This window comes from Haliotis cracherodii, unplaced genomic scaffold, assembly GCF_022045235.1.
Source record: "Haliotis cracherodii isolate W230 unplaced genomic scaffold, xgHalCrac1.p SCAF_17, whole genome shotgun sequence".
Taxonomy (NCBI): domain Eukaryota; kingdom Metazoa; phylum Mollusca; class Gastropoda; order Lepetellida; family Haliotidae; genus Haliotis; species Haliotis cracherodii.
This window is the reverse complement of record NW_027266272.1, coordinates 5,461,667-5,487,934: the sequence shown is the minus strand read 5'-3', so window position 1 is coordinate 5,487,934 and position 26,268 is coordinate 5,461,667. Positions and strand designations below refer to the sequence as shown.

The following is a 26,268-nucleotide window of genomic DNA, read 5'->3' as shown; positions in this document are numbered from 1 at the left end:
GCTGTCTGAGATTTTTTTGGGACGTAATTCACAGAATATGCGCAGGAACTGTTCCTGGAATTAATCACCACCCTCCAAATGCATGACACAAATGAAATAGAAAGTTATCCACTCAAAATCTGTTATTTCCATTAAGTCGGCCGATTTTCGGCCACTAGCGAACCGCATTTCCAAGATCTTCTATTTCATTATAATAATTTATTACAGCGTGTAGTCGAACCGGAAGTGCAACCACGTCCTGTGTCAAGGGGGTTTCTTTGTAGACCCCCCTGGGAATTCGTGGAAGAATATGTTGCCTGTCCCTGTGTGACGTTTGTTTGTTTGTTTCTTGCGCTCAGCAATATTCCAGCTATATGACGTCTGTCGGAAAATAATTGAGTCTGGACCAGACAATCCAGTGATTGACATCATGGGCATCGATCCACGCAACTGGGATACGATGACATGCATGTGTGTGTTTGTGTGTGGCTGCTTGTACTAGTCAGGACTTACTGCGATTATATTGTGCTAGCCCACTGAGATGCTATGCCGCAGTTTAACATGAATACCCCACTCAGACACAGTATACTGACTCCGAGCCGACCAGTTCTTGTTTTAGCCTCTTAATGGCGATCGTCAGACAGGGTATCAACAAGTACCATCTTGTGACGTATTTTGGTATGACGCGGCCAGGGATCGAACCCGGACCTTCCGCTCTCCGGGCAGACGCTCTACCACTAGACCACGGAGGTGGTCGAATTTATTAAATGAACTTTTGGATATGCGTGGGAGTTCAGAGAGAGTGGCAGTGAGAGAGGGTGGGAGTGAGGGAGAAAGAGATAGGGTGGGAGTGAGAGAGAAAGAGAGAGGGTGGGAGTGAGAGAGAAAGAGAGAGGGTGGGAGTGAGAGAGAAAGAGAGAGGGTGGGAGTGAGTAAAGGAGCGAGTGAGGGAAGGTGGGCGTAAGTGAGGTGTATGAGTGAGCGAGGGACGGTTGGAGAAAAGGGCGTGAGGAATGAGAGAGTGGGCGAATGAATGTTGTTTTTCGCCACACTCAGCAACAATCCGCCTTTATCACAGGTGGTCACGCTCGCTGACTTGCTTGAGTGAGTGAGTGAGTCAACATTTAACGTCGCATCGGCATTATTTCTGCCATACAGCGACCAGACCAAGTTAATATATTCACAATTTAGTTATTTATGCAAAGTTTTATTTAAAAGCAATTCATGAAACATACCCGAGCGTAACAATATCATGTATACAGATCCCCGACCGCGTCATACCAAAAGACGTTAAAAGATGGTACTTGTTGTTACCCTGTCTGGCGCTCGGCATTAAGGTGCTAAAACAAGGACTGGTCGGCTCGGAGTCAGTATACTGTGTCTGAGTGGGGTATTCATGTTAAACTGCAGCATGGTATCTCAGTGGGCTAGCACTATAAATCGGCATCAGTCCGGACTAGTACAAGCAGCCACACAAACACACACACGTACATGTACGTCGCTAGTTAAGTGCAGTAATCTTGGACGCGACGTTAAACCCCATTTCACCTCACCTCATGTATACAGTTATAAAACACCAAAGCTAGGCCATCTCGCTGGGGATCATGGGAACTTACAGTACCTCGGCTTCCTGCATGATACCCCAGCAGGATTTACGTCATCACTTTAGCCAATGGTGGCTGTGCACAATGCTAGCCAATATTAAAAATACTAAGCAATGAGTTGACTTAAAAACACTGGTTGATGATACATCGATTATGATAGGATTACGTGCGTCACAGGGGTACAATAATTTTACGCTAAGCTAAACTCCTGGACAGAGCCAGAGATAATAGTATCATCAACAAGCATTAAATTATTCACATACATACTTAGAATTTATTATACAGACCAATTTCTTTCAAATAGCTGATAATAAGATGTCCGCTGACACGGGAAAAGATATCTTTCAGATTTACGCTTTGATTATGTGAATCCCTTGCGATTGCAAAGTCAACACAGTCAAGCAATATATGCTTGACGGTGAACCTTTCATCACAAGGGATACACTTATGGGGTTCGTCCTCATCTGTCTTCAGCAGATATTCATGGGAATATCGACTGTGGCCAATACGACATCGTCGTTAAACGACCTCGTCATGTCTTGACTGACAACCCTAGTAGGTATGACCGATTGTTGGTTTTAATTCGTGAAGTTTACTGCTTCCTACCTGGGTGTCCCAACTCTTATGCATGTGATCCCGGGTATAACTTTTAATATACTAGCCACATAAAGAAACTGTGCACAGAGAAAATATATTCTGGATTGAAATACAACACAGCAAGAACAAAATGATGCAGACGCTGTAGCAGCTGAATGATCGGACCATAAGAAAATATCAACGGGACCTGAACAACATCTGTTACGATGACGTCAGAAGATCAAAATGGAGTAAGGGGTCAAACGACAAAGTCACAAAGTCAATAACGGCTATGACCACCCTGTGCGTGAATCACAGCAGTGCATCGGCGACGCATGGAGTCCACCAAGTGGGCATGGAAGGCCTGGGGAATGGCCTGCCATATCCTCCTCAAATCCTGTGCCAAGTCACGGACGTTATCTGGAGGATGTGGAAGACGACGCAGACGGCGCTCCATTTCATCCCACACATGCTCTTTTGGGGAGAGATCTGGAGAATTTGCAGGCCATGGCAGTAACATGACATTGATATGGTGCGACCCTAGCCGTGTGAGGACGAGCGTTGTCCTGTTGAAATGTCAATCCCGGGCCATGACGTTGCAGGAAAGGAATGACCACAGGCCTCAGAATCTGATCTCTGTAGCCAACACCGGTGAGATTGCCCTGATCAACCACCAAAGGGGTTCGGTGCCGTGCTGTTATCCCACCCCAAATCATCACAGAGCCACCTCCAAAACGATTCCTCTCCACAATACAGTTGCGTGCATAACGTTCTCCCAAACGCCGGTAGACACGTTGGCGCCTGTCACTGTGGGAAATGTTGAACCTCGATTCATCTGTAAAGACAACATTTCTCCACCATATTCGAGGTTGGCGAACATGATTTCGACACCATCTTAGACGGTTGACGCGATGACGGTGTGTCAGGATGGGACGTATGGCAGGGCGTCGTGGTCGAATCCCGTACTGACGTAAACGATTCCTGACAGTGTTGGGATGGATACGGCGCAGTCCAGGAATTGTCTGGGACGTCGTTACTGCCGTTTGGAACCTGTGTCGGAGATGTGTAACTCGAATCCATCTGTCCTGTCTTGGCGTCGTTACTCGGGGACGTCCTGAACGTGGGTGGTCGGCAATGTCATTTGTGTTCTGATAACGCCTCACCAATGCCGATATCGTGTTACGATGGCATTGGAAATTTGTTGCCACCTGTTGTTGCCTCATTCCCGCTCGGATCATTCCAATGGCTTCATGACGCTGTGCAGCTGTCAATCTTGGAATGATTTGCTTGTGATATGCTTGTGTCTGCGCCTGAGAAGTTTTGAATTTTTGAATGACCACAGATCATGCTTTCCAAATTGACAGCAAATTTTGAGTTGCACATGCTGTGTACAGCTGCACAGGATGCACGTGCAGTAACACATTGACCGACCATAGGCCCCCACCAATGACGTCATATCGCATGGCACGTGCATGAGCGTTTGAATGTCTCCAATAATTGCTGTGTTCAAACCTATATTTCATATGTGGACAGTGTGCCCTTATATCTATATTTTCTCAGTGCACAGTTTCTTTATGTGGCTAGTATAGTTGGTTTGAGATCACTCTGCGGGATAAGTAGTGACGAACGGTTCGTCAAGAGCTGCTTTAGCTGCAGCATCGGGTTTTGAGTTACCTGTTATGCCTACATGACTTGGCAACCAGCAAAAGACGATGTCACATTGACCAGTAGAAAGATCATTGAAAAGTTCTAAAATGTCTAGGATTATAGGATGATTTGAGGAGACACTTTTAAGTGCCCGAAGGCATGACAATGAATCGGGGAAGACGCCGAAATTTTTAGATTGGTATTTACATGTATCCTTGTTGAATATAGGTCAAAGCTGTTAGGATAGCTTTGGCCTCAGCAGTAAAGATAGAACTAGAATCTGGGATCCTTGAGGAGACAATGATGGTGGCACTTGCAACTTTGCCACCTTCCTTGAAACCGTCTGTAAAATTGGACCTGTGAGAATTATATTTTGTTCGCCATTCATATAAATTTGGTTGTAAGCTTGTTGATAAACCAAAGGATTTGTTTCGGATTCTTTGAGTTGGGTTAGAGTGAGTTCCACCTCTGGCTTTACCATCTGCCAGGGAGGAGAAGAAAGAAATCGGAGGGAAGGTGATATTATATTTAGATCAACTTTAGCTGCGCTGATGAGTGGTTGAATTCTGACACCAAGTGGAGGAATCAAGTTGGACAGACTCCGAAACAGGTTCCCACACTGAAGGCGGAACACGCAACCATAAGCTGGATTTGATATACTTGAATGCAATCTAGTAAATTAAATGTATTGCAGAGAAACTTTAATGCGGCGCTGTTCGAGTGAAGGCCCTTCAGCCTCCACATACATACTGTCGACGGGAGAGGTCCTAAAAGTTCCAAAACAGCCTTAGGCCTTGATTGTGAACATTGTCCCATTTTTCTAAATTGCTTTTGCAGGCTCCACCATAGGCAATGGAATCATAGTCTAGTGTGGAGCGTATTAGCGATCTGTACAAGTGAAGGAGGGTTGTCTGATCCCTTCCCCATTCGGAATTTGAAACGACTTTTAACAAGTTGAGAGCCTTCGGGCACTTTGCCTTTAGATATTTGATATGTGGTAAGAATGTCAGATGGCGGTCAAATCTGAGGCCCAGAAATTTGGCCTCCTCCACAATTTTGATAGGGGTACCGTCTAAAAATAAATATGGATCCTTGTGAGGTTTCATGTGTACGACAAAAGTGAATAGAGCTTGTTTTGGATTTAGAAGATTTGAAGCCGTTTTCCTTCGCTCATTTTTTTAAATTTTGTTAAGACAGAACTGTAGCTGTCTTTCTATTGTATTCATATTCTTACTACGACCAGAAATGCCGAAATCGTCCATAAAAAACGCACCACCAACGCCACCGTTCAACAGTGTCGTCAGCGCCACCGTTCAACATGTCATCGCATGTCAATTGCGTGGATCGATGCTCACGATGCAATCACTGGATTGTCTGGTTCAGACTCGATTGTTTACAGACCGCCATCACATCAGAATCAGAAAGCAGCTGTATCGATCTATCCAAGAGTAGTTCAAACATGTTTTGATAAAGTTGAACAACAGGGATTCAGGGATGTCTAAATAGATCGCCGAGGAAGCACAACAGTACTCCCCGAGGGTGAAGGAAAGTCTCATCTCTTTCAAATGTTTGTTTTACTATTGTTCGTTTTTTTACTTCGGAATGCCCCGTGTTTTTCGAGGTTGCACGATTAGTAAACCACATTCGGACTTTCATTTTCGCGATCTCGAAAGCGACGCTCTGATTTGTTGGATGAAACGTCGTTCTGACGTGACCTGTAATGGGATGTCCTCCTCACATCTATGCATAGGACTATGATCAGATTGTCATGAGATGTATTTGTGTTCGTAGGTCTTTTTACCTCTACTCCAAAACGAGACACAACGACCAACGACATTCAGAAATACTCGTTTTCATTCGCTCCTTTCCGTGGCATAAAACCCAGACGTTGAAGGTCTGCAAGGTGGTTGCGGTGATTTGAAGTACTGAAAACCCGCCATTATTTTCTGGATCAGATTGTAGCACCCGGGGGATACATTCACGGGACAACGTGGCCATTGTGGGAAGTCTGGCAAGTCTTGAGTGCGCATTTGCTTCTGGGATATATTAACTCGGTGTTCGGTGTGTTTAGCCCGGCTCTCAATGCCATATAAACAAACCCAGGCCGATCCGAGGTTACACACATTCACGAGATCCTCGTTATACAATTCGAGAAGATACGAGAGATGAATGAGGTCACAGGCTAACGCAGCAAGCTATATTTGTTCATTGCCTGTGTACCTTGATAAACAGATCAGCATGGCAGCTTTAGTACCGACAAAACTATTAGCAAGGAAACTCGCACAGCGAACGACATGGAATAATAGGTTTCATTTCGGAAGGTTGTAAATAATGTTCCCCAAACGCGGATATATTAAAGACAATGGGTGCTTTTTCCCAACAGATGTGTTCCATCGGAGTGGATATTCCTACTTAGCACATTAATGTGAATAATACTGTATTAACGGTGATGTACACGAATGGTAGTTAGGTTCAATTAAGTCCGATCCGACTGTCATGTAGGTATACAGTTCCCACGAGATAAATTGTCTATCTGCAGATCAACATTAAACTAAACCGGAAACAAATTCTATTGCCAGTGTAGTTAACTTTTCTTCTAGACATATGACTGTGATACCACTGCAGGAGATATCGAATTAACCCCCAACGTATCCTGAAATGGGTTTATGAATAGGTCCTGAATAAGCTTTCGAGATCCTACACAGCGTGTGTGGCTGCTTGTAGTCCGGACTAATGCCGGTTTAGTGATGGTCACAAGTGAGATACCATGCCCCACTCAGACACAGAAAACTGACCCCGAGCTGACCAGTCCTTCTTTCAGCCCCCCAATGCCAAGCACCAGGGAGGGTAACAAGTGTTAACGATGTACCATCTTTTAACGGCTTTGGTTTGACGCGTCGGGGTATCGAACCACCGACCTTCCGCTCTCCGGGCAGACGGTCTATCCGCTGCACCATGGAGGCTAATGAGTCTGTAAGAGATACTCTCGGGACGTGTTCTGTGCAGAATTCCCAGAGGGGTAATCAAGGATGATTATTAATATCGTCCTCGCCCCGGGATCATGAAAATATCTTAGTACGGTATTATATAACTCCAATAGCAAATTAACACTAACCCCACTTTAGATGTTTAATGATTCGGGGTCAGATAGGCACTGCCTCATACAACAGTTGTCTTGTATATATTCATAGATATACAGAAATAGTTTCGTCTAAATTCTATTCTCACACATATGACATTCGTTCCAGCAATAGAACGAGTATCAATGGTTAACATTCCTGAGATAAGTGTCCTCTCTCTGCCATCTCCGGTACGAGAGCAGGCGGATATGTATATTTCCAGTCAGGACTTGAATCATACAAGACTTCCTCCGCTGGAGCTGAAACGCCACCAAACTGTACAATGTTCCTCGTGAGAAAATAGGAAATACGTGGAAACATGCATTGCAAGGTCAGCACGCTCTCTCCCCCGCAATGGACCAGATCACATGATTAACACATGGAAATTGACCCGCATGGTTTGCACGTGCAGTGCTAATATTGTTTATCTGCGACAGTTCAGACAATTTATACGTGAAAATTGACCCGCACGGTTTGCACGTGCAGTTAATGTTTATCATTGTTCGCTTGGGGAGGGGAGACACTGATGAATTGCAATTTATCATCCAAACCTGGCTCCCACAGGAGATATCGCTTGGTTGAGATCAAGCGATATCTACACTGTAGATATCGCTGCAATGAAATTGCATCACAAGGCTTTGCAGACCATTGTGACGTCATTGGTTACCACTAATGGCTCTGCTACTGAAGCTGTTAGCAGTGCTTTTTACACATAAGACACTGCTTATTACTGTCTACAAACTGAAAATATCGGAAGAATGATGTTGGATGATAAATAACATCTCACCCTCGTGTCTTTTGATATCAAACATATCAACACTCGTTGATAAAAGTGGAAAAAATCGTCGTCAAGCCTCGGAGCTTTCGCACTTTTATCAACTCGTGTTGATATATTTGATATCAAAAGACACTCTGGTGAGATTCTATATATATCTGAATGTGGATAATATTGAAAGTATGCATTTGGCATTTGTCAGATTGCTTTTCCGTTTCACATCTCTGTACATGCGAGTAAATATGTCCACCCTGAACAGGCTCACACATACAAGGTTGTTTACGAAATAGTCGCAATGATGTCATATATATGACATACGTGCATCTCCTTTGGGACCAGCCATTGGATTTTAAGAGAGGGGTTTTGGTTGAAGATGAGAATTTATTTGATTGTTTAGGACCTTAATTATTTTTCCAACATTCCCAATTTTGTTTTTAAATAAACAAAACTAATGAATTGTACACTTGTATGCAAGAAAAGGGCATGTTATGTTTGGATCCGTGACTCGGGTTAGAATATAATGCAACCTATGCTTGTCATAAGTGGTGATTATGCGTGTTAGAGGCGACTAACGGGATCGGGTGGTCAGGCTCGCTGACTTGGTTGATGCGTGTCAGAGTTCATGCATAATCATGATATCAATCACTGGAATTTCTGGTCCAGACTCGACTTTTTACAGACCATCGTCAAATAGATTGTTACTATTCTCGATCGTTACTGCTGAAGGATGTTCTCCCATTATAATGATTATTGCTTTCCAAATACTGCTTGGGCAAAACGGTGTGCAGCAAACTGACCATCTCGAAAAACAAATAAGTATACGTTCACGTGCCAGAAAGTAAAATATTCCAAAGGAGGAAGTAGCTGATCGTCTTTTTACTTATATTCGGAATATTTAGGAACTCTTCTGTTTTTTCAAAGATAACGTGCGTTAAGCGGGCACGGGTGACCCAGTCGTCTAAGGCGCCGCGATTCGCTGTGCAGAGTTGCGTCCCTTGGGCACGCCAGAAACCTATGATTGTGGGTTCGAATCGCGGTTCGCTCCGATTATGTTTCTAGGTTTGTCAGCACCATGCCCGTGCTCGTGGGTTTCACCGAAGTGGTAAACATCTGAGACCTGCATCACTTTCGGCTTTCCTCCTACATTAATCTGACACGCCGCCATATAACTGTAAAACTGTTAAAAGTGGTGTTAAATCCAACTCACTCACTCACTTGTGATAATATGGCAGTGGGGGAGCCTTATGTGCCTTATCAGAAAAGGACGAAGTGTTGGTTGAGCCTCAGAGAGTCGTTTTTCTTAAAACTAGCCAAGAGGACCTGTGGAAACTTTATTTCACTACTCCTCGCAGTTTCTAGCTGGTCCTGCTTGAACGAGAGACAATCTTTACTATGGTTATATTCAGTGGTCCTCCGTGGTCTAGTGGTAGAGCGTCCTCCCGGACAGCGGAAGGTCGGGGTTCGAACCCCGGCCGCGTCATACCAAAAGACGTGAAAAGATGGTACTTGTTGTTACCCTGTCTGGCGCTCGGCATTAAGGGGCTAAAACAAGGACTGGTCGGCTCAGAGTCAGTATACTGTGTCTTTAGTGGGGTATTCATGTTAAACTACGGCATGGTATCTCAGTGGGCTAGCACTATAAATCGGCATCAGTCCGGACTAGTAAAAGCAGCCACACAAACACACACACACATACATGCCCGTCGCTATATAAGTGCGATAATCTTGGACGTGACGTTATACCCAATTTCACCTCACCTCACCTCGAATTTGTAGCAAAAGAACTGGTTGACGAGTGTAGCTTTCCAATGTTACTTGTCAAAGAGAACCATTGTCATTGGACTTTTACTTGTCCCCAGTACAAATTTGTAGTCTCGGTCCGGTTACTGAATTTCGAAAGCTGTGATTGGTTGGGTTTTTGTGTGTAGTCCCGGCCCACCCTTATGTTTCATGGTTTGTCAGACATGTTTCATGTTTCATGTTGGTTTCATCAAAGTGCATCCTCTCTTTTTACGTGGATTTTCGATTCAATCAAAAAGTATAATTCCCATGGATAGTCATAATAAAATTATAGGCCTTGGCCTTGACCCACGAGCTGGAGCCTATTGGTACCCTCGGTGAATGGAATTTCACCTTGACCGTGCGGTTATTTAGAAACGTTGCCACATCCTGTTTATTGACATTGATAATAAACATTCAATTTTGTCATCCATAGTTTACTTTATGGATCATACTGTGCGTTAAGCGCGTTCAAATATCCATGTCCTTGTGTTTGAACTTTCCGGTTAGCTCCATCAAGCAATGGCTTCCTGTAATAATAGTCAGAACAAGATATTCAATAAATACCGTATCTGTATACCCTGGAGGTACCAGGAAGTTATTAAACTGTGTATTTGGCATTACGATTTTAACCATACCACTGGCATTCTAAAACAAGACATTTCGAACTAGCGTTTTATTTAAGTTTGGGATAAATGTCAGAATTCGAAACAAGCACTTCTTCACGTCGGAAAACCTAACGTGATAATAACATGCATTTAAAACATGCTTGAAGCGTCTATTAGACTTGAACCTTTTGTTTTCAAGCTCTCGTAGTGCTTTGGCATTTGTGTAAGCTAGAGTTTGTAATTTTTTATACATTGTTGTTTTTATTTCGTGGTGTATTTTTTCAGGTATATCGAGAACAAAGGCTTGTTAGCGAATTACTTGAAATAGGTTAGTTGGACGATGTCAGTCGTCTTGAGTCACGCTTCTTCTTAAAACTGGATCCAATAAACTTCGTGAACGTTCAGAGACCTTTTGCAATCTCATTTGAGATGACCTATCTTGACAGTGCGTTATTCCAGCGACCCGGGGCTTAAGTGAGTGAGTGAGATGGGTTTAACGTCGCTTTTAACAGTATTCCAGTTATATCACGGCGTGTCAGCTTAATGTGGGAGGAAAGCCACAATCATAGGTTTCTGGCGTGGCCAAGGGACGCAACTCTGTACAGCGAATCGCGGCGCCTTAGACGACTGGGCCACCCGTGCCACCCCCCGCTTATTGTAACGGAGACACTGATCCATTGACCGACCGGGGTAATAGTGAAGTGAAGCTCTATGAGTATCAGCTTGAGTGGAATGGCGCATTACCAATTGACTTCAGAGTTGCGTCCCTTAATCGTATCAGGATCCGATGATAGTGGGTTCTATTGCCAGAATCGTCAGCATGTCAGTGGTCGTGGGTTCAAAGAAAGGATCTGAATCAATTTAGACTTTTCACTCACATTAAGCGTGCATGCCTTGGTAGTACTGATACAGCGTTGAAAGGGGCGTTCAAACAACTGACTGGGCAGTGTTGTACTATGTAATGTATATACAAGGAGGTTATTCAACCGGGTATGAAATCAGAAGCCTGTTCATATTTATAACTAAAACGTGACAACCACTTATTTCTAATTGAGGGAGTGAGTATTAGTTTTAGCTATATTCCAGCAATATCACGGCGGGGAACACTAGAAACGGACTTCACACATTGTACCCATGTGGGAATCGAACCCGGTCTTCGGAGTGACGAGCGAACACTTTCACCACTAGGCTACCCCACCTCCCCAATTTCTCAATGAGGAAGAACGGCTGGCTTATATTCGGCGCTTATATTCGCCCCGGAAGACTAAGGTTGTGGTTCGAATCCAGCTTCGTCTTAATTGTTTTCCTAGGTTTGTCAGCACCATAGCCGTTCTCTTGAGTTTCCCCAAAGTGGTAAGCGTGTTAGACCTGGAGTTCGTTCCACAAAGCTATCATAACTCTAAGGTAATCGTAACTCCCATACTTTAACGAAGACTTACGACTGTCGTTGCGCTACGATAGCTTTGAAGAACGGGGCCCTGCGTCACATCGGACTTTCCTCCCACATCAAGCTGACACGCTGTGTTAGAGCGGCGTTAAATCCAACACACTCACTCTAACTGTATATAAGTGATGACACACACACAACAACGTAAATTCCCGTTAATTTGCGTCACTCACTCACTCACTCACTAACTCTTATTATTCATACGTCATGACGTACAGCAACGTAAATACCCGTTAAGTTGCGTCACTCACTCACTCACTAACTCTTATTGTCCATACGTCATGACACTTACCTCAATGTAAATTCCCGTTAAGTTGCGTCACTCACTCACTCACTAACTCTTATTATTCATACGTCATGACGTACAGAAACGTAAATTCCCGTTAAGTTGCGTCACTCACTCACTACCTCTTATTGTCCATACGTCATGACACTCACAGCAACAGAAATTCCCGTTAAGTTGCGTCACTCACTCACTCACTAACTCTTATTATTCATACGTCATGACGTACAGCAACGTAAATTCCCGTTAAGTTGCGTCAATCACTCTCACTCACTAACTCTTATTTTTTTAACGTCATGACACTCACAGCAACGTAAATTCCCGTTAAGTTGCGTCCCTCACTCACTCACTCACTCACTAACTCTTAGTGTTCATACGTCATGACACACTTACACTACAACGTAAATTCCCGTTAAGTTGCGTCTTTCCCTAATTCCAGACTTGATTCCTACCATAGAAGGTTTGAAAACTGCCCCCTCTGTAATGCCTCCATGCATCACTTATCAGCTTTGTAATGACTTACATCGACAAGCCCGCTGCCACCCACGCCACAACACTCGCAGTAACTATTGTTGTTTGACTGTAATGTCCTTCTACTGAGCTCGAACTGTGCAAATTGTCTACTTTATCGGAATAATTAATGTCAAAAAGTAGTCTTGTTTCGAGAAGTTTAAAGCAATTGCATCAGTTACGTGCCCTGGGGGAAATAGGAAGGATGTCTTGGTTTTTGGCTGTAAAATATCGGATTACAGCGTTAGAATATATTTGATTATAACGGTAGTTAAGAATTTCACGTGTTTCGTTGTCTGGATGTCTGACGAATAAACACATTCACATCTGTGATTGGTTGACCGCTTTATATCGGGGATGTTGGGGAGTCAGTCATGCGACACCCTTTCGAATTTAGGGTTTGTAATTTTAACCAAAAAAACAGCTCCGGTCGATCGAAATATAAAGTTCAGGAAGTTTAGGTTTTTTGTTTTGTTGGATAATATAAATATTAATTATATTTAAAGTCCAGGATGTGTTGTTTTCTACAGTAACGTACCCCTGTGGAGGCTTTGAATCTTAGAACAGGTTAGCCGGTTAACAAAATTAGATATACTGCGTTTGATCAATTATTATTTGAAAAGTTAAATATCCATTTTGTATGATTTGTGATGTTGTTTCTTTATATATTTATAAACCATCCTGCACTTTACGCGGGACAGCGGTGTGTGTTGTTTAATGGGCGTTTCTTTCATCTCGACTCGAACCATGATACAATCGCTGCTTTTGTTTGTTTTTCAGACTCCTCTCTGCGGAGTGATTGGCACATGTTATTATAGTTTTAGTGCAATGAATCTGTCCCACCTTTAATTAAGAAATGAATGTTTCTCTCACAAAAATAAACAGTCATGTTGTTATCTTGTATTGCCTCAGTCAGATAATATAAAAATATGACACAGTGAGTGTTGCTAGGAACCACATGATTGAGGCGCCGTCTTCGCGTTTGACTGGTATCTTTGACATGATGGCGCTATTAGTTACCGTATACACGTATAGATGTTTTAGAATCAGACGCCCAGTATACTTGTAGTCTTGTAACAGCACACTGATGACATGGGTAAAACGGGCTAGAATAGTCCTCCGGCAGCCTGAGGTTGTCGTTAGAGGCGGCCAAAAGGATCGGGCGGTCATGCTCGGGGACTTGGTTGATTGTGTCTGACGTCATGGATCGTGCGCTCACATTATCGATCACGGGATTGTCTTTAGCCTTGCTTCAAGGCTGTACTGAAAGACACGTCCATGGATTTATAGTAATTCTAGCCTCCTAACAGGCAAGTCTAGATCTAAGGACTGCAGTCTATTATAGGCACAACGTGTTCTTATTCTTTACATAATCTAGAAATTATGATTTAAACTAATTTCTTTTGCCTAAAAGACTTGTGTAAGTCTAGATTGTCTTGCCCAGACTCCATTATTTACAGACCGCCGTCATATTGATGGAATATTGCCTAAATTCCGTCTTAAATATCAATTGAGAATGACACCAAATGATAAAGGTAGTATGACGATCATGTGTTTCCCGATATAAAATATCACATATTAGGAATAATACAAAAATGAGATATTTCAAAACCGCATAGACTTTAGAAACTTATACACTGAGAGATCCTAACCAAATATACTCTCTAAGGGACCAGTTTAAGAGTTCGATGTCGGATAAAAAGCTTAATTCGTTAAGTTTGGAGGCATACTCCGAACCCCTAAAAACTTAATGCTGAAAATGTTAAGTTTAGTGGCCATTTATCCCGCTTTCATGTGTTTTGCCCTGCTGTTTTAGAACGTTTCTCGACTGAAGTTTATTGACTTGGTGTTGAAAATCATTTGCAGGGTTTCTATCGATCAAATCTGCCATTCTATATAACGCACTACACCAGATAGACTTACTTACCATTATTGCCGGCGATGATGTAATCCTACTTTGTGACAATACTGGACGTATTAAATGACAACTCCTAGAAGCATATGAATAAAACTATGATCGGTTTAGGGTAACTATATACAAGAAATCAGTTCAGTTGATTTGTCGGATGGAAAACTTGCAGGTCCATTAACCCCCACAAATCCCCCACCCCGAGTAATAAAACTTTTTGTAACCATCAGTATGAGTGGTGCTTCAAAGTTTAATTCGTGTCACGCAACTTTCCAGAAAGTAAAACGATGTTTTAGACTGTCTGTTGGTCACACTGTAAACGAGACACCCCGAGACTCGTTATCCGGTACAGTGTGCATTCATTATGTGGGCGAAAAACCGTCACCCAGCACTGAAATGACAACGACTGAAAACCCGCACGTGGGGGATATTTTCAAAGAAATGTATGCTCTTATTGAATGCTGAATAGAGCTAAGACACAATGTGGTATTTATCCGGTGAAAATGATTCAAACTTGAAATTAAAAGAAGTCGGAAATGATTCACGATGTGACTTTGGAGGTATTTCCCCAAACTTTCCAACTACACACGCTTTCTGACAGAGCTGCACGTCTTTCCAGATGCAATAATTTGACAGATTAAAGTAATTATGGTGCTCTCACGTCAGACGTGTTTACGTCTCAGATGTATGTGCTTCCTGTCACTGAAGGGCTCTGTTTGTGTAACGGCTGAAGGCCTTGGCTCTCCTGGATATTTAAAGTGGCTGTGTCTGTTTGATTCACGTATATGCGAGTCAGTGAGTTTGGTTTAACGCCGCTTTTAGCGATATTCCAGCAATATCACGGCCGGGGACACCAGAAATTGGTTTCACACATTGAACACATGTCGGGAATCAAACCCGGGTCTTCGGTGTGACCACGTATATGCACACTAGGTTAGAATAGTCTTCAACAACCCTTGCTTGTCGTAAGAAGCGACTAACGGGACCCGGTGGTCAGGCTCGCTGACTTTCATGGATGTCATCGTATCCCAATTGCATGGATCGATGCTCATGGCGTCAATCACTGGATTGTCTGGTCTGACTCGATGATGTGATGTCATATAGTTGTAATATTGATGACTGGGGCGTTAAACAACAAACAAATCACGTTAAAACAAAAGCAAGAAGTGTATTTCATATTGCGTGAGGTTGTAGGATATGTCCATTTTCTGTTTTAATGCATAATTCTATTGCGTCCTGCACATTCTCTGTTATTGAGTTAAAGTGGGTGTTAGGCTCAGGTACATTCTCTGTTAATGAGTTAAAGTGGGCGTTAGGCTCAGGTACATTCTCTGTTATTGAGTTAAAGTGGGTGTTAGGCTCAGGTACATTCTCTGTTAATGAGTTAAAGTGGGCGTTAGGCTCAGGTACATTCTCTGTTAATGAGTTAAAGTGGGTGTTAGGCTCAGGTACATTCTCTGTTGAGTTAATGTGGGTTTTTTACTCGTACACTGTTATTGAGTTAAGTGGGCGTTAGGCTCGGGTAGATTGTCTGTTATTGAGTTAAAGTGGGTTTAGAGTCTCGTACATTCTCTGTTATTGAGTAAAGGTTTTTTTTTACTCGTACACTCTTATTGAGTTGAAGTGGTCGTTAGACTCAGATAGATTGTCTGTTATTGAGTTAAAATGGGTTTAAAGTCTCGTACATTCCCTGTTATTGAGTTAAAGTGGGCGTGAGGCTCGGGTAGATTGTCTGTTATTGAGTTGAAGTGGGTTCAGAGTCTCGTACATTCTCTGTTATTGAGTTAAAGTGGGTTTAAAGTCTCGTACAGTCCCTGTTATTGAGTTAAAGTGGGCGTTAGGCTCGGGTAGATTGTCTGTTATTGAGTTGAAGTGGGCGTTAGGCTCGGGTAGATTTCTGTTATTGGGTTAAAGTGGGTTCAGAGTCTCGTACATTCTCTGTTATTGAGTTAAAGTGGGTTTAAAGTCTCGTACAGTCCCTGTTATTGAGTTGAAGTGGGCGTTAGGCTCGGGTAGATTGTCTGTTATTGAGTTGAAGTGGGCTAGGTCCCCAGCAAGCTATGCGGGTCGTAAGAGGCGACCAAGTGGATCAGGTGGCCTGGTTCGTTGACGTTTTTGATTGCGTGTCATCATGCCCTGACGACATGGAAGAATGCTCACAATATCAATCACTGGATTGTCTTGTCTAGATTCGATTTTTTACAGGCGGGCCGTCATATAGCTGGAATACTGCTGACTGCAAAGAACCAACCATCCCTGCAAAGCATGAAATCCCCTTGTTCGTGCGCATGCGGTAAAAAACTCTTAGTTTAGTCTTTTATCCTACCGACGCATAAGTGTAACGCTGTCTAAAGCGACCACGTTATGCCCTTCTAACTGGCGTTTATGGCGTACTTTAACACAATTATATGAACGCTTAAACACTATTTAGTGCTTTGGGGGAAAAAACTAAGGTTTGTTTCTTGATTTCAAACACGCATCTATCTCACTGTGTAATGGTACGTTGTGTGTGGAATATCACCGTCGAATTAATGACAGTTGTTTCGTGAAGAGGGATTGGTGTTTTTTTGTCTGCTTTGTTCGGTGTGGTCTGATCAATTTGGACCACGGAACATCACTTGACACGCAAGTCTCTTCAGACTTACTCTTTTATCTATCAAACTACAAATTCGAAAATGTACATCATAGATTTAAAGCTATAGATACGAAAGTGGAAATCCCCCAAATATGTGTTATAAAGGGCTTACAAAGATAAGCAAATCTTAAGGTTTTGTTGTTTGCAATATACGGCAGTCTGAATAATCGTGTTTGACAATCCAGTGATCGATAGCCTTATCATCGCTTCACGTCATAGGGATATGATGTCAACAAAGTCACTTAACCTGACCACACGACCCATTTAATCTCTTACGACAAGACCGCCTCCGTGGTCTAGTGGTAGAGCGTCCGCCCGGAGAGCGGAAGGTCGGGGGTTCGATCCCCGACCGCGTCATACCAAAAGACGTTAAAAGATGGTACTTGTTGTTATCCTGTCTGGCGCTCGGCATTAAGGGGCTAAAACAAGGACTGGTCGGCTCGGAGTCAGTATACTGTGTCTGAGTGGGGTATTCATGTTAAACTGCGGCATGGTATCTCAGTGAGCTAGCACTATAAATCGGCATCACTCCGGACTAGTACAAGCAGCCACAGACACACGGACATGCACGTCGCCATATGTGCAATAATCTTGGACGCGACGTTAAACCCCATTTCACCTCACCTCTTACGACAAGCGGAGGTTGCTGGGGACCTATATTCTTACCAGAAATCCCCCTGGGTAAACTCTTAGGGAGGTAGTTTGGTTGGTTACGCATAGGGGATGATCCAATTCAAACCCGGAATCCCCACGGGTTTGAATCGATTCGAAACATTTCTCATAATGTTTGTTAATATTGTAATAAACCTGATTGAAGTGCTTGGTCGACTGAGAGAGTAAATGTCCTTTTGCGCCTCCCTGGGCAATATGCGATGCAATCAAAAAGGGGGACACAAAAGGTCTTATATACTTTAGTGATCAAAGCTTGTTTAAAGGGGTGGTGAAGGGACGCTGTAACCACTAGATCCCTCCCACTTAACACCCCCACCCCTTCTTAACCCTATCGATATGTGTCACATTACGCCGCTTTGAGAAATATTCCAACAATATCAATATCGGGCACATTACGCCGCTTTGAGAAATATTCCAACCATATCAATATGGGGCACATTACGCCGCTTTGAGAAATATTCCAACCATATTAAAATGGGGCACATTACGCCGCTTTGAGAAATATTCCAACCATATTAATATAGGGCACATAACGCCACTTTGAGAAATATTCCAACCATATCAATATGGGGCACATTACGCCGCTTTGAGAAATATTCCAACCATATCAATATGGAGCACATTACGCCGCTTTGAGAAATATTCCAACCATATTAAAATGGGGCACATTACGCCGCTTTGAGAAATATTCCAACCATATCAATATGGAGCACATTACGCCGCTTTGAGCAATATTCCAACCATATCAATATAGGGCACATTACGCCGCTTTGAGAAATATTCCAACCATATCAATATAGAGCACATTACGCCGCTTTGAGAAATATTCCAACCATATTAATATGGAGCACATTACGCCGCTTTGAGAAATATTCCAACCATATCAATATAGGGCACATTACGCCGCTTTGAGAAATATTCCAACCATATTAATATGGGGCACATTACGCCGCTTTGAGAAATATTCCAACCATATCAATATGGGGCACATTAAGCCGCTTTGAGAAATATTCTAACCATATCAATATGGGGCACATTACGCGGCTTTGAGATATATTCCAACCATATTAATATGGAGCACATTACGCCACTTTGAGAAATATTCCAACCATATCAATATTAGGCACAACAGAAACGGGCTTTGCACATGTGAGGAATGGAACCAAGTATCAATATTTGGGCAATATTCCAACCATATCAATATGGAGCACATTACGCCGCTTTGCGAAATATTCCAACTATATCAATATGGAGCACATTACGTCGCTTGGCGAAATATTCCAACCATATCACGCCGCTTTGAGCAATATTCCAACCATATCAATATGGGGCACATTACGCCGCTTTGAGAAATATTCCAACCATATCAATATGGAGCACATTACGTCGCTTGGCGAAATATTCCAACCATATCACGCCGCTTTGAGCAATATTCCAACCATATCAATATAGGGCACATTACGCCGCTTTGAGAAATATTCCAACCATATCAATATAGGGCACATTACGCCGCTTTGAGAAATATTCTAACCATATCAATATAGGGCACATTACGCCGCTTTGAGAAATATTCCAACCATATCAATATAGGGCACATTACGCCGCTTTGAGAAATATTCCAACCATATCAATATAGAGCACATTACGCCGCTTTGAGAAATATTCCAACCATATTAATATGGAGCACATTACGCCGCTTTGAGAAATATTCCAACCATATCAATATAGGGCACATTACGCCGCTTTGAGAAATATTCCAACCATATCAATATGGGGCACATTACGCCGCTTTGAGAAATATTCCAACCATATCAATATAAGGCACATTACGCCGCTTTGAGAAATATTCCAACCATATTAATATAGGGCACATTACGCCGCTTTGAGAAATATTCCAACCATATCAATATTAGGCACAACAGAAACGGGCTTTGCACATGTGAGGAATGGAACCAAGTATCTAAATTGACGAGCCAAACCTTTAACCACCGCGCCTCCTACCGATTTCGGCTAATGATAATTACATACGGACCACTAACGGGATCGGGTGGTCAGGCTCGCTGACTTGCTTGATGCATGTCATCGTATTCCAATTGCGTGGATGGATGCTCATGATGTCAATCACAGAATTGTCTGGTCCAGACTCGATTATTTACAGACCGTCGTCATATAGCTGGAATATTGCTGAGTGCGGCGTTAAACATCAAACAAAACATACAGAACATGAAAAATCCGACAGTGACACTTTAAAACTGATCTCGTTTGCGTTGCAAATGTCACAAACTACACTGCTGTACGGAGTGCTGAGAAATGTTCTACTTGACTCATGCCAAGTCAGCTGACAGTCTCTGTTCTGTGAAGATTCAGCTGTACTGATCAGTCTCACTGAATACAGTCTTGTAAAAAAGATCTTATTTCAATCAAGGAATGTAATCTCTAGCTTCACGTCCCTTGTGTGCGGAACGTTTAAAATGTAACTGACTTTCGCAGTGTATTCCATTATCACCGTTTGAAGGTGAAACAAAAAAGCAAACAAGAAAAACGTCGAACTTTCCTTCAATCGCTCGACTGTATGTCTGAAACGTCTGCAGCAAATACGACGATTCATCATGAGTATTTGTGTGATGCTCTGCGGATGAAGTGTGAGACCATGCTGCAGCCGAAATGCACTCCGCCTTCCATTAGGCGTTTTACAACGAAAGCCCCAATAAGATGTTTCCTCCACCCTATGTGTCCATGTGCTTGATCTAACTTGGCTTTTATTTGTTGGCGTTTGTAGTTTGACGACTCAAAACTAGCGTGATATGACGGTGGTCTGTAGATATTCGAGTTTGGAGCAAAGGCGCTGGAGGTTCATATTGTGTTTGTCTGTTGTTTAACGCCACACTCAGCAATAAGCTATATGATGGCGGTCTGTAAATAATCGTGTCTGGACCAGACAATCCAGTGATTGACATCATGAGCATAGATCCACACAATTGGTATACGATGACATGCATCAAGCAAGTCAGCGAGCCTGACCACCCGACACCGTAAGTCGCCTCTTACCACAAGAACAGTTGCCTTTTACCGCAAGCATGGGTTGCTAAAGACCCGGATCTTCAAGGGTCGGTTCATATTGTGAACAACGTCCCATTGCGTCAAACGGTCAAACATAAGACGGCAAAGTATAAGATGACAAACCAGTGACTGTTACAAAAAGCAACGTTCATGCCGCCGGGTTTCGATTACCACCCACCCGATCCATCTAGTCGCCTCATGACTTTTTTTTCAAATTGAAGAGGGGAGGTTAATTTGTACTTTAATATACTATAATTAGTATGGAAAAAAATCTATAAAAGTAAACTTTATTCCAATAACTATGTGACCTCTTAAGGCAACTGGGGCGGTTGGGTAGCCTCATGGTTAAAGCGTTCGCTCGTCCCGCCGAAGACCCGGGTTCGATTCCAGACATGGGTACAATGTGTGAAGCGCATTTCTGGTGTCCTCCGCCGTGATATTGCTGGAATATTGCTAAAAGCGGCGTCACTCACTCACACACTTAAGGCAACTTGCCCATCAGCTTGAGCCGCAAAAACGGGATTTTAGTTGAAAAGAAAATTCGTAAAGAAATATGAAACTTATGAGGGGCTGGGTCAGTTTATGAACGGACAAGTTAGAACAATACTTATTTTACCAAGCTTGCTTAACAAACCACATGTACACTTGCACTGCATTAATCTTATTCACTATGCACATACGTCTCTGGATATCGACTGCCATGCTACACACGTTATTAATCATGTAAATCGGTTGCATGACCCTGACCTAGCTCTACTGTCTAAATCTGCTGACATTAATATATGACCTAGAAGAAATAAATAGCCTGCCCCTGGCCGCTGTATGCATATGTGGCATACAGTGCCCGTTCAACGAGCGTCCACGTGGAGAGTGCTGTTCATGAACAGCGCGCCACAAAGCCGTTCCACACCCTGTTAGTAAATGTTGTGACCTTTGCAAAGGTCAGACGCGCTATTTATGCCCCCGTATGTATGAATTTGATCCACTGACCGTAACACAGAGCTTGGTATCATCACCAATTTGACTTCCCAACTTCCGACAGATGTACAGTATTAGCTTTGCTCGCTCATTAAGGGCTGTCAACTGTTCAAGGATTTGGGCTTATGTTACAATACAGCTGTGAGATGCCGAAAGATACCCCAGCCTAGAAGCCGGATTATTATTTCTCTAATTCACAGTATTACACACATGGAGGGACATGACCAGTCCCTTTTTTCAACAAGGTTGCTCAAACACGTCTATCCGTCTAACCTAGTCTACTAGTATTAGTTTAAACTATGAGATGGTAATGTGGCTGTTAGCCTTCTAGCGCCTCACAGGCAGCTTGGGTTGTATACTCCCCAGGGAGCTGAGAATGCTCACTGATTTGTTGACTGGGGTAATAATGTAAGCGCCATGGGCACACCATCTGGTGTGGAGTTTGGCGCTATACAAATGGACTCCGTCTAGTCTACTAGGCCCATCATCTATCTACTATCCGCCAGTCTAAATCGTCGAGGCCCCATCTTGCCTACTATCCTCTACTGTCTAGTCTCCTAGTCCCACCATCTACCATCCGCCAGTCTAAATCTTCGAGGCCCCATCTTGTCTACTATCCTCCACTGTCTAGTCTCCTAGTCCCATCATCTACTATCCGCCAGTATAAATCTTCGAGGCCCCATCTTGTCTACTATCCTCCACTGTCTAGTCTCCTAGTCCCATCATCTACTATCCGCCAGTCTAAATCTTCGAGGCCCCATCTTGCCTACTATACTCCACCGTCTAGTCTACTGGTCCCATCATCTATCTACGATCTTCCAGTCTAATTCTACTGAACCCCATCATCTACTATTCCACAACATATGTCTACTTATCTCTAAGTCTACTCAAGTAAGTACTAAGTACTCACCAACTGTCTTCTATTCACCACCGTCTACATCTACAAAGTCTCCACTGTCTAGTATACTGGTCTGCTCAGACTAAGTCAAGATAGACCAGATAGCAAAATTAAGACCCACACCTTAAATATGTTAAAGATCTTCAGAAAGTTGCAGAAATCGTAGCTCGCATTCTTACAGAGTTCTCTCCGAACCAGTGTGTTGTCTATCTGGGGGGAAAAAAGGTTGTATACAAATTCATTGTAGGAATTTGTGAAAAGGTGTTTCAGTTGAATGCCAAACCTTCAACGTGAAGGAAACAGGCTACAGCAAACACACCTCCTTACACAAGCTGTATCAAAACATCCAGATCAATGTGGTGTCATTAAAAAAAGACTTGAGCTTGACATTTGCCGTCTGTGAATGAATCCGCCTGTTCTGTTGGAAAGAAATTGTTTATGCGCAAATGTAAGCCAAAGAAGATCAAGACACAACCAAACAAACTATTAGCTCAGGGATACTTTATTTCAATCTATCGTCATCAAGGAATGTCCTGCCAAATGTTCCGTCTCTGTACGCACGAATCATTAGTTTGCCTGCCTCTTTGAAGTCGGGTCTTAATTTGTAGGAATTGTTAGAAAAATCACGAACTTTTAAAACCTTCTTATTTTTGATGGCGATATGAGCTAGCACATCTAGGATATTGTCTGTAGCTTTGGGGATCCCGAACACATCGGTATATGCAAAATTCCGCATCTTGTTCATCCTGTATAAGAGGTAGTCAGCTATTGTTTCCTCTTCAACCAAACAATCTGGTAGACATGCGCAAAGGGCAAGTCTCATGCCAGTTTCGACATCCGGGATTTGAGGTGTAAATATTCCTGGCGTGTCTATGATGTAGACCGGAGGGTCGGCATTCACTTTGATCTTAGAGGCTACACTTTTGGTAATTCCTGCCTCAGAGCCCACGGCAGCGGCCCGCCCCTTCCGCTTGATGTTCGCCCATCGTACAGTGTTTATAAAGGTCGACTTTCCAACATTAGGCACTCCTATCACCATGATGCTGTATTCATTCAATCCCTGTCGACTGAAACGGGGTCTGGATTCTGTCAGGCTGATGATAGCGGGAAGGATTTCGCTCTTGAGAAATTTGCTCTGCTGAAACTGTCGGAGATCTGTGAAATAAACATGGTCGATGCCTTCCGAACGCAAACGGGTTTTCACGAGAGATTGACGAGATGTGTCGAGGTCGGCGAGATCTAATTTGTTTAATAAAAGCACGTGTGGTCTGAGTCTTAAAACGTCTCTAAAACGAGGGTTACGACCTGAAAACGGTATGCGAGAGTCGTGCACCTCGATAACACAGTCCACGTCTTTCAATGTGGCTTGTATTCTCTCCATGCCTTTGTACATGTGGCCTGGGAACCAGCGTAACACATCCTTACTGGGCAACGTGAAGGCTTGCCGGAACATCCCTGCGACTTGTGCCATTTTCTGCCTCTCGCCCCGTCTCGTTAGATTCAGCTGGTTCGTCTGCATCCACGCATACTATGAGAACACATGTTTTGTGTTGATGTCTGAAAGCGGAAGTGGCAACAAAGGGAACTTACTCTATCTTCTCGTTATAGCATAACAAGAGTTGCGTACCTTGTACTAAAGTGTTTGAAGCACACGTAAAATAAAGAAAGAACCGATGTCAGCCGACACTTATGAGGATAGATAGATAGATAGATAGATAGATAGATGTACAGTTTCAAAACTAATAATCTAACAATTATATTGTGCAGGTTACGATGTTGAACACATAACTTGGAATTACACAGGACGTTAAACGCATTCTACTATCATACTGTACAAACAGCACACAAATAATCTACCATACTCAGCATCCGCCATTTATGGTGCATTAATGTACTCAAATACATTACCCTCCCCTTTGGTTGTCTTACTTTTAGATGACCCTCCCAATGTCCTTGTAGATTTTTTCATGACCCTCCATAAAAAGGCAAAATAGAAAAGCACTTTATATTTATTAGAAAATGTCAATTCTTTTCAAGACCCTCCCCAAATATGTGTATTATTTTTTTACGACACTCCCCCAGCGACTCTCAACGATATACTGAATAAAGACTTGCCTTCACTGATGCAGCTCTCAACGATGTACTGAATAAAGACTTCCCTTGACTGAAGCAGCTTTCAACGATACATTTTGTTTGGCATTAGCTTCTGTAGGGGGACATTGTTTAACACCACTCGGAACAATGTTATAGCTTTGTGTCGGCCTACATGAAGACATGTAACACTAAAGTTAAAGGGGCTGTGTAACATGGTGTGTCTAGTACAGCGGGGTACAGAGTCCTGTTTGTGTTGCAGGATGTTGATTGGGGCTCCTTTAGCCGACGACGCAGACCTTCCTGAACTTGACCGCCCGGGAGTGTTGTACAAGTGTTCCTGGGCATACAACTCGTGTGAGAGAGTCAATGTGGATGATTCAGGTGAGAGAGTCACTGGATGATTCAGGTGAGAGAGTCAATGTGGATGATTCAGGTGAGAGAATCACTGGATTCAGATGGGAGTCACTGTGGATGATTCAGGTGAGAGAGTCAATGTGGATGATTCAGGTGAGAGAATCACTGGATGATTCAGATGAGAAAGTCAATGTGGATGATTCAGGTGAGAGAGTCAATGTGGATGATTCAGGTGAGAGAGTCACTGTGGATGATTCAGGTGAGAGAGTCAATGTGGATGATTCAGGTGAGAGAATCACTGTGGATGATTCAGGTGAGAGAGTCAATGTGGATGATTCAGGTGAGAGAGTCAATGTGGATGATTCAGGTGAGAGAATCACTGGATGATTCAGGTGAGAAAGTCACTGTGGATGATTCAGGTGAGAGAGTCAATGTGGATGATTCAGGTGAGAGAGTCACTGTGGATGATTCAGGTGAGAGAATCACTGTGGATGATTCAGGTGAGAGAATCACTGTGGATGATTCAGGTGAGAGAGTCAATGTGGATGATTCAGGTGAGAGAGTCAATGTGGATGATTCAGGTGAGAGAGTCACTGTGGATGATTCAGGTGAGAGAATCACTGTGGATGATTCAGGTGAGAGAGTCAATGTGGATGATTCAGGTGAGAGAGTCAATGTGGATGATTCAGGTGAGAGAGTCAATGTGGATGATTCAGGTGAGAGAGTCACTGTGGATGATTCAGGTGAGAGAGTCAATGTGGATGATTCAGGTGAGAGAGTCAATGTGGATGATTCAGGTGAGAGAGTCAATGTGGATGATTCAGGTGAGAGAGTCACTGTGGATGATTCAGGTGAGAGAGATTCAGGTGAGAGAGTCACTGTGAATGATTCAGTTTAGAGAGTCACTGTGGATGATTCAGGTGAGAGAGTCAATATGGATGATTCAGATGAGAGTCAATGTGGATCATTCAGATGAGAGTCTCACTGTGTATGATTCAGTTGAGAGAGTCACTGTGGATGATTCAGGTGAGAGTCACTGTGGATGGTTCTGGTGAGAGAGTCACTGTGGATGATTCAGGTGAGAGTCATTGTGGATCATTCAACAGAGAGAGTCACTGTGAGGATTCAGGTGAGAGTCAATGTGGATCATTCAACAGAGAGAGTCACTGTGTACAAGTACCTGTACCGAAACGTGGCATTGCAAAAATAAAAGAAGTTGAAATATATACGATAATCCTGACTTAAGGGGTTGAAATTATCTATTTCACATATGACAATTCCATAGGCCCTGATGAAATCACTGACAGTGAAACTGGGTGAAATTTCGTATCATTTCTATCT

General features: G+C 43.0%; 2 protein-coding genes across 4 annotated transcripts in view; one reads left to right on the top strand and one right to left on the bottom strand.

Moving 5' to 3' along the window:
* The window catches only part of LOC139464852 (integrin alpha-4-like), a 99,813-nt gene that overhangs the window by 52,030 nt on the left and 21,515 nt on the right, over positions 1 to 26,268 (top strand). For all 3 annotated transcript variants that reach the window (XM_071246404.1, XM_071246406.1, XM_071246405.1), the window contains exon 2: positions 24,833 to 24,954. In XM_071246404.1, coding sequence (XP_071102505.1) covers positions 24,833 to 24,954 — 122 coding nt within the window. The remainder of the gene's footprint in view (positions 1 to 24,832; positions 24,955 to 26,268) is intronic.
* Positions 22,897 to 24,039, bottom strand: LOC139464272 (mitochondrial GTPase 1-like). The gene has a single exon (XM_071245795.1). The coding sequence runs from the start codon at positions 23,996 to 23,998 to the stop codon at positions 22,982 to 22,984; it is 1,017 nt and encodes a 338-aa protein (XP_071101896.1). The 5' UTR covers positions 23,999 to 24,039; the 3' UTR covers positions 22,897 to 22,981.

Excerpts from the sequence above, each read along its gene's own strand:
- LOC139464272 (XM_071245795.1), bottom strand. The coding sequence starts at position 23,998 with ATGCAGACGAACCAGCTGAATCTAACGAGACGGGGCGAGAGGCAGAAA.